This window comes from Eulemur rufifrons, chromosome 16 (assembly GCF_041146395.1).
Source record: "Eulemur rufifrons isolate Redbay chromosome 16, OSU_ERuf_1, whole genome shotgun sequence".
Taxonomy (NCBI): domain Eukaryota; kingdom Metazoa; phylum Chordata; class Mammalia; order Primates; family Lemuridae; genus Eulemur; species Eulemur rufifrons.
The window spans coordinates 53621876-53637719 of record NC_090998.1 but is presented as its reverse complement, the minus strand read 5'-3'; the positions used below and the strand labels follow the sequence as shown (position 1 = coordinate 53637719).

Sequence of the window (15844 nt, the reverse complement as noted above, 5' to 3'; positions counted from 1 at the left end):
TGCCTTAGAGACAGCAGTTACTTTTCCAGATTGAAACATGCTATTTTTCCTACAAAGAGAACAAGTCTAAACAAAATTCTCTTACACAAGTATCTTTTAACTGAAATAAATTAGCAACTTAGAAACTTCATCTTTTTGGAGGGCAGAAATGATATACTTACAGATCTACAATATAATATTTTTCAGAGTTGTTGTTCTTATGTTTTACCAAATACTTTCATAGATACATACTAACTTACCTTCCAGGGGGCCCATAGTCACCCCTATCATATGGTGGAGGTCGGCCATATGGATCTGTTGGTGGTGGACCTCGGCTATCTGATGTTGGCATGCCGCTATTAGTTGGTGGAGGAAAGAAAGCCGGGTTCACATGTGGAGCTGGCGGTGGGGCACCTGGAGGTGGTCCAGGAAGATGCGGAGGAGGAGCAAGTGTAAGGGGTGGCCCAAGTGGACCAGGTGGGCGAGGTGGAAAAGGGCCTGGAGGTGGAGGTGGTCCCTGTTGTGGAGGTGGTGGACCAGGAGGGGGGCCGTAGCCTGGAACTGGAGGCGGAGGGCCAGGAGGAAGCGGACCCAACGGAGGCTGCCCAAAAGGTTGTCCAGGAAAAAGAACTGGTGGTGGAGGGCGATCTCCTCGATTAGGAGGCCCAGCTAGAGGAGGAGGCAGAACCTGACCAGGAGGTGGAGGACCTGGTGGACCAGGTGGGCCTGGAGGACCTAAGGGTGGACGTGGTGGAGTCTGTCCAGCTATAGAATAAAGGAGAGAGGAAAAAAACACTTCAATAATAAGATATTTTAACCTGATGCCAAGATTATACTTTTAAAGCATAACGCATAGACCAAGATTCTTTCTCTTTAAATGTAACCCATATGGTAAATGCTACACTAACGACTACAATTGTGAAGTATATTCTTACACATTTAACTAGCTCAATTTATGCTTAAGAAAAATTATTGAAACAAAAACTTTAATAAAAAAGATTACAACACTTAGAGAGATTTTCCACCTTTCAGTGTACACACACTTCTTACAGTGAAATCACCCACCTTATAGTCTACTCTGATGCCAAGCTAGAAAGTGAAACAAGGAAAAATGGTCTTGAAAGAATTTTTTAAGAGGTAAGAAAATAAGATGGATGTAAATATTCTATATATAAGTCAAGCAAGTTTGGAGAAAAATAAAGACCTTTTAGGCCAAAAATGGGTATTTCCTCTATGCTGTGCCCCATATGCCATGGAATCCTAGTTTCCAGGAACAAAGGCCGAGTTCCTTTAACAAGATGCTTGATCAAATTTCCTGGATTCCAAAAATAGCATAACAAGGAAAGTAAGTCACATTAATAATGCATTACTTGAAAAAGAGAGAAAAGGAAAAGAGGTATTAGGTAGACATATTTTATCCATGGTAATTTAAGAAAAGTTTTACCTGGAAAAGGTGGGGGTGGCCCTCCTGGTCCTGCTGGCCCAGGAAATCTGTCCCCACCAGGAACAGCCCCTGGAAAACGGCCCCGTCCTCTACCACCTTGTGGAAATGCTGCACGTGAACTGCCTCCCGGAGGACCAGCTTTACCTTCCCCAGACATTTGTCCTGATTGTGTAGCTGCAAATATCCAAATACTCATAAATAGCACTTATTAAAATAGTTTTCTGAAATGTAACCACTGTTATTAGAAACAACTCTATTTCAAAGTTCATTTATACTAGATACTGAAGATGCCTTGGGCCCATGCAAACTACATGAGAAATATTGGTTAGGAAAACATTCATATCTATTTAAGTGCTTTTGAAATCTTGAAATACACAGGTTTAAATATATTTCCAATGAGCAAATATGAGTTACTTTCAAAATACTAGTACTCTGCAGCAGCCAAGACCAAAATGCTTCAACAGAAATCTTAATTTCAGTAGCATAGATCATTTATATTTTCTAACACCTTCTTCAATTAAGTCTTAAGTGCTAAAACATTAAAACAAAAACAACTACTTGAATTTTTGTTAATTACATGATCATCTACCTTATCTCTTTAAATGATAACATTCTTAAGTGTACAATGGCAAATATTTTCTATATTCACTTTACCAAGCGGTGAAAGGTCTTGGTGCCAAGCAGAAAATCAAAGAATATTTTCTGGTTCTCAATGGTCTCTCCCCCACCATAACATACATCCACATAGCTTTCCTTCGATCTAAGGATTAGAATGTAGTTTATTCCTTTCTCTAAGATGGGAATGACAGGACAAGAATGGCAGGGCTACAGAACTTGCAAATTTTGTAAAGTATTGGGTCTGTTACATCTAAAGAAAAATGGAATGGAAGGTTTCCAGCACATGGTCCACAGTAATAACCAGCGATTAAATCGGATTCAAAGCATAGACTTTCTAAAATGGAGTTTCCAATGAACCAATATTAAGGCGACTTTCCTAGTTTAACACCTAACAAATACATTGGTTAAAATGTACGTCTTTTAATAAAAGCCTCTGAGGGATTGCTTACTTTTCCTGGACTGCATTTCAAATTGACTCAGGAACTGTTTATTGCATGGAGTTACAACAGGATTCTGACCATGAAGTTCTCTTTTAGGCAACAGATCCATTAATTTTTTTGAAGATGCTTCAGATCCAACACCAACAAGGGCAAACCTAAAAGATGTTTAAACGAGTGAGGGTAGAAAGTGAGGAAAGATTAATGTTACTGTTATTGCTTTTAAAAATGGTCTGAATTTACTTTTACCTAAAAAATACTGAAAATATTTCTCAAAGCTATGCAAGTATACACTTTCACGGTTATCTTTTCTTAATAACATACCATAGAATTTCGTCATTTAAGATATAAAATTCAGTGGCAGAAGTGAAGTTGGTGAGAAGTATTCAGAGTTTGCATTATTTTAAAAATATTCTTAATTTAGTATAAATTGGTATTATCTTTTTAGAGAAATAAACAACATAAGTCTATTCTTTATCATTCTGCATCTAGCAATTTATGCTAAAAAAAAAAAAAAAAATCCAGCCAGGTGCAGTGGCTCATGCTTGAATTCAAGACCAGCCTGGACAACACAATGAGACCTCATCTCTCCAAAAAAAATTTTTTTAAAGTTAGTCGAGTGTGGTTGGCCGAGCCTGTAGTCCCAGCTAATAGAGGATCCCTGAAGTCCAGGAGTTTTAAGTTGTAGTGAGCTATGATCATGTCATCACTGTACTACAAGCCTGGGTGACAGAGTGAGACCATGTCTTAAAAACAATAACTACAAAAAAACCCCCAAATCTGCACCTGAGGATTTTAATAAAATAATGCCTGCTGCAACATTATTTATTATAAGCAAATGTGGAAACCACCGAAACAACCAAAAATAAGCAAGATAAACTATAGTAGCATACAATGTATAATGGAAAAGAATTAGACATTAGAGAAGATGTGTATTTATTGGTATGTTCTACTCCTTGTATTAAACATGTTAAAAAAACATGTGAATCATGATCTTATTGTTTTTTAAGGAAAAAAACCTGAAAGTATATTCACTAAAATATTAAGAGTGATCATCTGTGGATGGTGAGATAGTGGCATTTTATATTCTTACTTCTGGATATCTGTTTTTATAATATTCTTAAAATGATTCTATCTCATTTGTATAGTTTACTAGTTAAATAAAGCAAAACACCTATGTTACATTACTTTCCAGTTGCCCATCTTCTCCCATCTCTTAATCACAGGGACAGTAAAGCTTCTTAAAATTGACAATTCAATAAACCACTTCAACCATAGATGGAGAAAACCTGGGAAAATTAGAAAATAGACCTAATCTGTCCACATCTCCAACTCCACTAGTTTTAGTGCATTACATTAACAGGGTAGATGAAACAAGAGCATGAATCTTGCCCAAGAACCTCCTTCCAGTGCAAATAATCATTTGTCCTACAAGTGCATAATTAGCATTAACTTAATCATCAACAGCTATTAACTTAGAAAAAAATCACTACCTACTCAAAGGAAGAAAAAATTCTTACCCTTTCGACTGGCCATTTGCTCGATTTTCAAAAAATTTTATCTCCAAAATATCATTTACTCCCAAAGAATGAACTGCTTCAGTTAAATCTTCATCTGTTGTCCACTGCAAGACATTTTCCCCTCATTAACCATTAAAACATATTCAAGGTTTTTATTATTTCAATTAGTTTCTAAGGGTAAATTCTGGATAAAAAAGAGAAAATTAATGCTCAGTACAAATCGAAGTATAGTTACTGCCAGTCGGTCTCCAATTTTTGAATAGCACAAAAACACCCGAGAACCTAACTTTGTTTCCTGATAAGTGTTTCAGATATTAGAAGGCATATACCTTCAGAGATAAGATAGGTTTCTAGTCTTCCAAGAGTTTCTGGTCTCTTCCAGCATTAAAGTGATTTTAAATTTTTAATAAAATAAATCTCACTTGTCACTTCCTCTTGTGAAATAAATTTCATTTTATGTTTGAATATAAAATGGAGAGAAAAAACATGTACTGAATACCTATCATGTACTTTGTATCAACTATTTAACTCTTATAACAACTCTATAAGTCTTATAATTATTCCGGTTTTATGCATGATGCAATAGAGAAGTAAAAGAGCTTGCCCAGGGTCACAAAACTAACACATGGTGGAGCTAAGATTCAAATTCTTACTCAGCACTCTCATAACTACACTGCTATTGTCTCCAACATTGTAGATTGCTCAGACTGGGTGGTGGGAGATCAGTCACAATCAGTTTTAAAAGAAATGTAAATGAAACATTTTAAATAAAATGTTATTAAAGAAATGGAAGCTTTATTCTGATTTTTAGATATATAATTTTTGAACTTTCAAGTATATGTAACAATTAAGCAGAGATATAAAAATTCTATAAGGGCTGTTTGAGTGAATTTAAGATTTAATGCTAGTAAAACTAAATCGAAATATACATGCAGCTAATGACACTCTCAACCAATAATCTTATAGTCTCATGAACTCAAATTAAAATACAATACACACAGCAATGTTTCTATAAATCAGATTTTAAATTGAAGAGCAGAAATGAAACTCAAGTCTGTAATGTGAATTAGAAAATGAACACTATTTTTAAACCATATTTCTTCCTCTCCTTCTATACTTCTGAATCCTGGTTTGAGACCCGATGTATTCTTCTTGGGAAAATTGGGATATCTGAAGTGAGGTAAAAGCAGCAACATATAAAGGATAATTGAAGACAAAAAACAATTTAACTATATTTAACTAGTATCTCTACCAAGACAAGCTGAATGACCACAAAATTCAAAACTAGAAGAAATGGTATTAATGTTTTAAAGGTACTTGCATTTCCCTCCTCATTGCATAAGCAAACATAAAAAACACAAATATAGTAACTTCAAATCTTTACCTTAAAAAATTGGGGAAAAAACATTAACTACTAGAGCAGCTCAAAATCAATTACCAATAATTAATATGTTAACTTACCCATGTTAGATTTCCAATATATAATGCAATTCTCTTTCCAGTATATGTATAGACAACATTTGGTGCCGCTCCTTTACCCACATCATCACCAACAGTTGGTGGGAGAGTATCCATGTAATCCCGGTCTTCTGGGGCATCTCCATTATTTGCAGATGGAGATATGACATCGTCATACAAATCTATCTGATCATGCCCACCATATTCAGCTTCCTGAGATACAGAAATAATGCTCTAGATTACACAATAGCCAGAATACTATTAAATAGATTTGAACACAAATTCAAATTTTTGTTTTAAAAATCCGATAAAGGACAGAAAAAAACCAAAGATCTCAGTACAAATCTTTTCTCATTTTATGCAAGAGATTTATTCTTGAACAGTGCCTACAAGGTAAATTTCTATATAAGGAATCTATTTTCCCACTGATATTTATTACAACATAGGAAATAACATACCTTTGGAAAAAGAATGCCATGGAGTAATAACATAAAACTTTCCCTGGAAGTAAAATACTCTTTAGTAAAAATAACAATACATGAATGCAAACAGACAAGTTTTTAAAAAAAAGGTGACATAAAACATCACCAACAAAACTCAAACCCACTGTAAGTCTCCAATATTTGACTATGAAAAATAGAACTATTATTTTCTTTGGTATTCAGATCTTTTTTCCCAACCCTAAGAAAGCTACTAGTTTTAGAAAAAAGCATAGTGAATTGAGCCAGAGGAAAGTGCGGATCAAATGTGGATATGTAAATAATTCAAAATGTCATAACAAATGAACAAGGGAAAGAGAAATAATGAAATACAGGCAAAACTATCCAAATTAGTACTTTGCAATAGTTTTATTATTCTCAGTGAACAGAGAGCTAATGCTTACCCCCACTTCTTAAATATCTAGTCAAGTAAATTAGCAAAAGAAAGTGAAATGAATAAGGGTCTAGTAAGGCTTTGCCACTGTCACCGGTAAAATTAAATCAATGCTAGCGGATGTCACATGCCTAAATGATAAGCAGGGAAGAGGAAAACAAAAATGAAACAGACACGTGACCAGAAGAAAAATGGAAGAGAGGGTTCAATTTGTAAATAAGCAAAGGTAAGTATCAGCAAAACACTCAATGCCATTCTGATTGCCTTTGACAACCATTACTGGGCAAACAAGCCTGACTAGGCCTGTAGCAGAGGAAAGCTCCATTTTTATCTTCCTCTCTACTTTTCTGCAACTAAGTACTTAAATCAGTGTGAACTATTTTATTCTTCTGAGGTAGAACATTTGAGAAAGATAAAGGAAAAAGGGACAATTATAAGACAACAAACTTAAGAATTCAGACATGACTCTCCCATTATTTATTAAGGAATTGTTATACAAATGGCACCTAAGGGGGAGCTAATAGTTTTAGGGACTATTACCCGATAGAAAATGACCCAGAGAAAAATATTTGTTATATGACTGTAAACAGATCAACAGGATATTATTATAGGTCCCCAGGGAGTATGGCCATTGTTTTGTTATTTAGAAGAGAGCAATAACATATTTTTTAAGAAAGAAAAAGAAGAAAAAAGCCTAGAAGGGGAAATACCATTTACACACATAGCCAAAGGACTTCAGATTTCTAAAGCAATCTTCAGACAATTCTCTGCATAGTGAGTTGTCCAATTAACTAAACAGAATCTTTACATACCAATTTTACTTGTTATGAGGTAGAATGTCTGTAAGACTTATTTAACAAGGTGCCCAAGATCTTGACATTGTATCAAAGAACAAAGCCATCTTTAACAATGGGCAGAAACTAAGACCACAGGTCACTGAATAATGCCATGGCTTTGTTTGTACACCAATACAAAAATAATCTTTAAGAAATGAGTTTTTGTTGAACAAAGTAACATGCTCAAATTGTAGTAACAGTAAAAATTAGAAAAAAGGTGGTTAAGTTTTATTACTAAGTTTCAGTGTAGCTGAAGCTTCAGGTGGCAAGTGGTTGTAGCAGTGGTTCCATACACTTAAGATACTATAAAAAGCTTCCCACAAGGGGTAGTGGCACTTTAAACTCTTTTGCATTCTGGTTCTGTACATCAAGTAGAATTATTAATATTATTCAAAGGAAGTTGTGTTTCCATCCTTCTCAGCAGAGACTATAATCACAATATATGGTCTAAGGGAGAGTAAAAAAGAATGCAAGGATTATTAATAGAAGGACTAAAAGTATTTACATTTACATTTTCACTCACACAAACAGGTTAACATATTATTTAATTTTTTCATTAGTTGCAAATCTGCAAAAATGTTTACGTAAGTAAGACAAAAATTTACAAGCATATTTGCAGCTACACTAACTTGGCGCAATACAATCACTTACTATTCTTGTTCATCCATAAATAACTATGTTAACACCAACCAATTTCCCATATTGATATGATTCTACCAATATTTAGAATAGCTATTTTGTCTGGTAGGTGGACTGCTTCTAATTGGTTGTAGTATGATGCTAACTGAGATCATGGTCCTGGGGTTTGATCTCCAGGTGGACTAGTTAGCTTTACTCTGTTTCAAAGCCACAGCCTGTACTCCTAGCTGCAGTGGTATACATTTGGACTAGGGGAAAAATTAATGAATCTAAATACATTTGCTGCCATTACTAAAAATGAAACTCAAAGCACATACTCTTTTGTAGTATCAGTAATCTTCCTTTCTCAGCTTCATCATATCACACCTATCCTCCACATTACAAAAATATATCGAACTTTGTTCCCACTTCAAGAAAGTGAGAAAACATGCATATTCAGGAAGTATTCAAAATGCATATCACAGGTCATATATAAAGTGAGCTCTCCAAGCTTACTGAACAAACTTTTATCAAGTCCCATTATATGAAGGGTCTTTTCAATTATTACCTTTAATTTTAATGGCATTCAAAATCAAGAAAATGTCAACATCACTCTTCTAATTATTTTTGATACCAAATGCTGCCTGATCTTACCTATTTTTCATAGCATCATCAATAAAGCTGCACATTACACATAACTTTCAGAAAACAGCCCTTAGGGTTTGTTAAAAACTTCACTAAGCAACTTTTTCATACCCTACCATTCTGGACCACTACAATCATTCTAAAGGAAAGATATCCTCTCAAGATTTTACCCTACAAGATTGTGTTCTATATAACATACAAATAGCTGTTGCCAAGTCAGAGAAAATGGACAGTAAAATGATCAAAATCCTACTAGTTCCTTTGAGGCGATGTTTGTCAACCTTTTTTCCATCATCACTGTCTCTCTCCATGGGGTTATTTTTAAACATTTTTTTCCCTCATCACTCCCCATAAAATGTTAACAACACAGATATACTGTACACCATTATTGAGATGACCTTGGTATAGCTGTCAAAATAGTCTTCATTCTCTCTGACAGGCCCAACACAACTTTTGGTGGTTTTAAAATTATAGTAATAACATCCGTGCATTATATGATACAACCAGTAATGCACAGCAAAGGCTACTGGTTTCAAAGCCCCTGTATATAAAAAAAAAAAAAAATTTTAATAGCCATTTACATTAAGAGAAATATAAGTAGAGGAAAAAAATCGCATTTTGCATTTATAAAATGTATTCTTATACCAGGGGAAAGAAATAGCATGCAAAATCCAGTAGCAGACAATCTTATATGTTTTTAGAAAACATCATTTTCTGATTTTGTCTAATTATCTCATGAGTAAACATTAAAATTATCTTGTAATCCCTGTAAAAAGCTCAACTAATGGCAAGGAAACCAACTTGCTACTAAAAATATGCCACATAAACCACAGTGGACAATTCATAGGCAACTAAATTAACTATGCTCATAAATGATAAAACCAAGTGAGAATAGTGCTAGTTCCCATCAACATTTCTACCCATGTTTCTGAATCCATTCTACCTAGCTCATTTTTGACTTTACAGCCTTATCTTAGATGGTTTTCTATTAAATATAAATTTATCATAAATCAGGTTTTACTGATATTTGTCCAATAAACTTATTTTCCACAATTGGATAAACAATTGATAGAGCAAATACATAATGGCTAAATATAAAACAAAATGACTCACAAAATAAAACTGATAAAGTCTAGGTCCCTAACTCCTAACTGAATTCTGTATCGGGAGTTTTTGACCCCCCCAAACAAGCAAAATACACACTACTTCAGTGCACATAAGTTTTCCTGAAGTTCACAGAATTTTTCTTGACTTTCCTCTCTCCCCATCAACAAGAATTCCACACATAAAGATAAACATAAAGAAGTGGTATTTACAATACAAGCCCTGTCAGTGTGTTATAATCACAGTAGTTCCCCCTCATCTGTGGGGATACATCCCAAGACCCTTAGTGATGCCTGAAACCATGGATAGTAAGGAATCCTATATATGCTATGTTTTTTCTTACACATACTTTTTAATTTATAAAATCGGCACAGTAAGAGATTAACAGCAATAATAATAAAATAGAACTACATTAATGTGCTGCCTAATGATGTTCTGGTCAATGATGAACCATATATAGATGGTAATCCTATAAGATTATAATGGAGCTGAAAAATTGCTATAGCGTAGTGATGACGTAGCTGTCTTAACATCATAGCACAGCACATTACTCAAGTGTTTGTGGTGAAACAAACCTACTGCATTGCCAGTCAGAAGAAAGTATAGCACAGGCTGGACGCAGTGGCTCACACCTATAATCCTAGCACTCTGGAAGGCCGAGGCTGGAGGATTGCTTGAATTCAGGAGTTTGGGACCAGCCTGAGCAAGTGTGAGACTGTGTCTCTACAAAAAATAGAAAAATTAGCCAGGCGTTGTGGTGTGCGCCTGTAGTCCCAGCTACTTCGGAGGCTGAGGCAGGAGAATCGCTTGAGCCTAGGAGTTTGGGGTTGCAGTGAGCTACAATGACACCAACTGTACTCTACCTGGGGCAACAGAGCAAAACTCTGCCTCAAAAATAAATAAATTAAAAAAAATAAAGTACAGCATATATAATTATGTATAGTGCATAGTACTTGATAATAAGTGAATATATTATTGGTTTATGTATTTACTATACTTTTTATAGTTATTTTAGAGTATGCTCGTATTTATCTATAAAAAAGTTAACTGCAAAACAGCTGCAGGCAGGTCCTTCAGGAGGTATTCTAGAAGGCAGCATTGCTGTCATAGATGACAGCTCCATGCATGTTACTGTCCCAGAACACCTTCCAGTGGGGCAAGATGTGGAATTGGAAGACAATCCTTACCCTGCATAGGCCTAGGGTAACGTATTTGTGTCTTAGTTTTTAACAAAAAAGCTTAAAAAGTGAAATAAAAAAATTTAAAAATAGAAAAAAGCTGCCGAGCATGGTGGCTCACACCTGTAATCCCAGCACCGTGGGAGGCTGAGGTGGGAGTTAAAGACCAGCCTAGGCAACATTGCGAGATCCTGTCTCTTAAAAAAAGAAAAAAGAGAAAAAAAAAATTAGCCAAGCATGGTGGTGTGTGCCTGTGCGTCCAGCTACTGGGAAGGCTGAGTCAGGAGGATTACTTCAGCCCAGGAGTTCAAGGCTGCAGTTGCCATAATCCACTATGTACCACTACACTACACCCTAGCCTGAGCATCAGAGTGAGACCCTGTCCCTATTTAAAAAAAAAAAAAAAAGCTTATAGAATAAGAATACAAAGAAAATATTTTTGCACAGCTGTATAGTGTTTGTTTTCAACTTTTCAATTGAATGTTACTACTAAAAGAGTCAAAAAGTTAAAAGTTACAGTAAGCTAAGGTTATTATTGAAGAATTCAAAAAATTAGTGTAGCCCAGGTGTGCTGTAAAATGTTAAATAAAGTCTACAGTAGTATACAGTAACGTCCTAGACCCTCACAACCACTCACAGCTACCCAACTTCCAGTCCTGCGAGCCTCCATTTATGAATAAGTGTCCCATACAAGTGCATCATTTTTTTTGCCTTTTAGGTATTTTTACTGCACCTTTTCTATGTTTAGATACACAAATACTTATCATTTGTTACAACTGCCTACAGTATTCAGTGCAGTAACATGCTGTACAGTTGGTAGCCTAGGAGCAATAGGCAATACCACATAGCCTAGGTGTGTAGCACAGGTTTGTATAAGTATACTCTACCATGTTCACACAATGAGGAAATCACCTAACAATGCATTTCTGAGAAGTATCCCTGTCATTAAGTGACACATAACTGTCTAGCAATATACCGTAATAAAAGTTATGTAAATGTGGTGTCTAAGTATCTTATTGTATGTATATTTTGGATCTTGGTTGATCGCTGGTAACTGAAACCACGGAAAGCAAAACTGTGGATGACTATATGTAGGTACCTCTCAACCCCACTACAGTGTACTCTAAGGGTGGAAACTATCTAAATATTGCATCTCTCCTTGTTGGCATATAACAGATACTCAAGAAGTGTATTTTGAACAACTGAATTTTTAAAATTATCATTTAGTTTTGGTCAAAATAAAAAAGTCTACAATTACACAATATTGGGCTAGTACTACTACTTCCGAGTAAAAATTCCAGTTCAAACTGAACTGACACAATACTGAGTATGAGACAGAATCCCTTTCTTCTCAACTCCAAATTCAAGTAATGTAGAGGTTTGGAAGTAGTTCAAAATCCTCTTCCAGTGAAGCAACTGTTCTCAATTTGATGACATCCAAAGACCTTCAATTTAAGAACTAAAGAACGCCCATAAATATCTAGTCCCTTGTGCCTTCATTCTTAAATTCATCTGGCTTAGAAAGGAATTCTACTATAGTTTCGCTAACTTATTCTCATCCTAACCCCAAACAAAGTTTCTTCTAAAACTATTGAATGTCTCACATTTTTTGAATATCGTGCTTTACCGAAATACAAAAAAAAATTTCATAAAAGTGTAATATTTAAAGTAGTAGAAAAATGGAAAACACAGAGACTACAATAATTTTGAAATATACAAATACAATTAAAACTGCAGCTCATACCTGAGAACAGATTTTGTTTTAAATGTTTACAACAGTTTAGAACCCAAAATAAGTTAAGACTGGCTAATACTTAGCCAAGCAGTTTACTCAACTACAGTAAAACAAGAGTTCTAGTTTATTATAGCAACTGCCAGAAATAAGGTTACCAGCTAATAACAATGTGCAGATTAAATCAGTTAGAATAATTCTGTGGTTGCCTCTTATTTCTAAGATTCCAGAAAAATATTTCATTCATTGTAACATTTTTGAAAAACAGTATAAACTTGAAAAAGGACCAACTATCCTTTTGTCAGCATTTTTTGGTACAGGAATTACCATAGGAAGCAGAAAATTAGAGGCCAATGATGTGTAAAATAATAACAAAAACAATGCCTCTATTTAATTTTCCCATTTATCTACTCAAACATATAAAGATTTTACTGGTAAAATGATACAACTATGTGTTAGACATAATGCTGAACCTATAAAGTAGTTCCTCAATGGGTTCACAAACTGTTAATCTCTTACCTCCTGCTCAGTCAGCCCTAGTTTCTGCATAAGGATAAGAAGGTATCACTCCATCCAGCTACATGGATAAGGGAGATGTCCCTCCCAAATTAAGTATGCAAAAGCCTAAAAATATTTCATTAAGAGGTACTTAATGAAGAAAGCTAACTTCTAAGACTGTGCCCCAATTCTTCTCTACTGTGCATAGAAAGGTGAAGCAATGTATTCTCTTGTAAGAAAAGCTAATGAATATCACAACAAAATGGCTATAACCAATAAGTTAGGGTATACTTTAAAATAACTAAAACAGTGGAACTGGAATGTTCCTAACACAAAGAAATGGTAAATGCCTCTGGTGATGGATACCCCAATTACCCTGATTTGATTAATTCACATTGTATGCTTGTATCAAAACATCACATGTACCCTACAAATATATACAACTATTATGTACCCATACTTAAAAAAAAAAAAAAAAGGCTAACAAAGACAGTCTTGAAAAATATATTGTTTCTTTACTTGCAGTTATGACCCTCTTTTGGATGCAATGTTATACTCAATTGACAAATAAAAGGAAAAGAAATTTCCTAGAGGTCTTTTATCTAGTGACCTTACTAAACGCATTACAGTCTTGTATTGCACTCAAGGAATCTTGCTAATTTGTAATTGATACAACTCATGCATCATAAATTCAAAATATAAGCACAATAAAAAAAGAATTTTAAAACTTAACATTTGATTACAATGGGTTACATTTAAACAAATCCAGTCATTAACGGAGTAGGAAACATTTAAAGCCAATTCATATTTTCTTTTCTAATATTTAAACCAGAGACAAAATCATTCCTGAAAAATATAACAGTAAAGATTTCTGAGTTTCCATATTTTTTAAAATCTTGAGCAACTAGCCACAAATAAGATTCTTAATGGAGGAGGGGGAAAAACCCCACATCAACCAGGAAGATTAAGCTTTTCATACAGACTTGGGAAATATAAAAAAATAAAGCATTTAGGTGCAGTGCAGTTAGGCACAATTCTTTAAAATGTGTTACTACATAAAACGCAGCGAAGATGTGAACAGCAGGTTCAGAGCTTAAACGTCACTGCTCTAGTAACAAACGACATCTTTTGCAAGGATGCCCATTATCAGCGCAGCTCCGCGATGAGCTCTTCTAGGCAACCTTGGCCGGTGAAGATACCAGAGAAACCTTGCATTCTCACTTTCTCAAACCTTTCAAAACGTAAAGCAGAGCCCCCCCGGGGTAAATTTAACACTTTGTTTTCGACAATAGAGTCTCATCTACAGCTCTTTATTTTAAAACTGTATCGGAAGAATTTCACATGAACGTTCTCCATTGTAATCACTGATCTGTGGGTGAGCTACCATCTTTTTGTTCTAACCAACCAACGCGCTTCCAATTCTTCCTTTTGGCCCAGGCCACTATTTTCACAGGCATTTTCATCACAAAGGCCAAGCACAACCGGGCCTCAAAGACAACGCAAGCCTTCCATTAACTAGGCAGGACCAGCGCACCTTTTAAATACGGTGTGTGGGTCCAAAAGTCAAAGGACTTGTTGCAAACGTGCCCGCACCTAAGCCGCCTTCAGAAAGTGTGCGGGGAGGAGGAGGCAGGCGCCACGCCAAAACCTGTCGCAAACGCGAGCAGGGGAGCCCAGGAGACTGGGCGCGCGGGATACAAAGGGCCGTGAATGCGGCCTTCCATGAGGCGACCGTGCGCGGACAGGAGACAAAATGGAGCGACGGGAGAAATCGGAGCCCGAGCAGCAGGGTCGGGGAAGAGGTGGCGGCGGGCGCGCGCCCCGCCGGGGCTTCCTCCTCGAGCCCGCGGCGGGGGAGGGGGCGCGGCGGCGGGGACCGGCCCGTTCTCCCCGCCGCGCACACGCGGCCCCACCGCCCGGGCCTAGCGCGGCGGGAAGCGCCCGCCGGCCGCAGCCAACAATGGAAGCGAGGCAGCGGGGCAAGGGAGGGGCCAGCGGCGGCTGCACGGCGGGCCGCGTCCGTGCTCTGGGCCCCGCGGCGGGCCGCAGCGCCCGCGGCCTGTGAAACGACGTGGTAGAACGAGGGGCGAGCGGGGCGCCGCGCCGGGGTCTGGCGGCGCGGCCCAGAGGCGGCAAGGGCGCACGGGCTGCAGCCGCGGCGGCTCGCGGCCCGCGGCGAGCCCTGGGGTCAGCGTCCGGGCCGCAGCGCCGTCCGCTTCGGCGGCGTAGGTCCAGGCCTTCACCTACCTGGTTGAACTCTTCGCCCACATCCGCGTAAATGTCTATGTGGTCCACTCCGTCCGCCATCTTCCCTCGGCCTCGGCCGCCGCCGCCGCCTCCTGCAGGTTCGCCCGCCGCGGCAGCAGCAGCGGATCTAGTGGCGGGGGCGGGGCGCGCTGCGTCACTTCCGAGGCCCGAGGGATGCAGGCGGGGCGCCCGCGGGCGGCCGGGACTCTGCAGCCGGGCGGCTGGACTAGCTCAGAGAAAAGGCAGCGCCTCTGAAGGCAGAGGGTTTTTTCTTTTGTGTGTCTCGGTTAGGCTTGGGGGGTGGGAGACAATTTTTTTTTTCTTACTCGCGCATCTGGGGTACTAGTGGGTCCCACTTGTTTCCACAGACTGTACGTTGCCTCTGACACATTCAAACGTTTCTAAATATTTTTATCTCTCTAGTTTTCTTACATTTTTCACATCCGGGGCTTATAGAGGTGGAACTTGTAAGTCCACGGTTAAATACAAAGTGAGTACCTTGAGACCAAGAACAATGTCTTATTCCTGCATCCTCAGAGACCAGCAGAGTTTTATTTGCATCGGAAATGCTGGATACCCGTTGGTGGTTACATTTGCTTACTATTTAATTGCTATCTCTCTCTCTGGTCAGCGTCGTGGACTTATTTCATCTCCCGC

General features: G+C 37.6%; 1 protein-coding gene across 4 annotated transcripts in view; it reads right to left on the bottom strand.

The window, feature by feature from the left end:
• Window positions 1–15318, bottom strand: part of CPSF6 (cleavage and polyadenylation specific factor 6) — a 30859-nt gene extending 15541 nt beyond the window's left edge. Inside the window, exons 1-7 of one of the 4 annotated variants that reach the window (XM_069490222.1) lie at window positions 15188–15318; window positions 5460–5669; window positions 3999–4102; window positions 2491–2636; window positions 1424–1597; window positions 1184–1294; window positions 240–744 (exon numbers count right to left, since the gene is read on the bottom strand). In XM_069490222.1, coding sequence (XP_069346323.1) covers window positions 240–744; window positions 1184–1294; window positions 1424–1597; window positions 2491–2636; window positions 3999–4102; window positions 5460–5669; window positions 15188–15247 — 1310 coding nt within the window. In that variant the 5' untranslated portion in view covers window positions 15248–15318. The remainder of the gene's footprint in view (window positions 1–239; window positions 745–1183; window positions 1295–1423; window positions 1598–2490; window positions 2637–3998; window positions 4103–5459; window positions 5670–15187) is intronic. The other 3 variants (XM_069490221.1, XM_069490224.1, XM_069490223.1) reach the window with 3 other exon arrangements.
• Window positions 15319–15844: the final 526 nt, after the last annotated feature.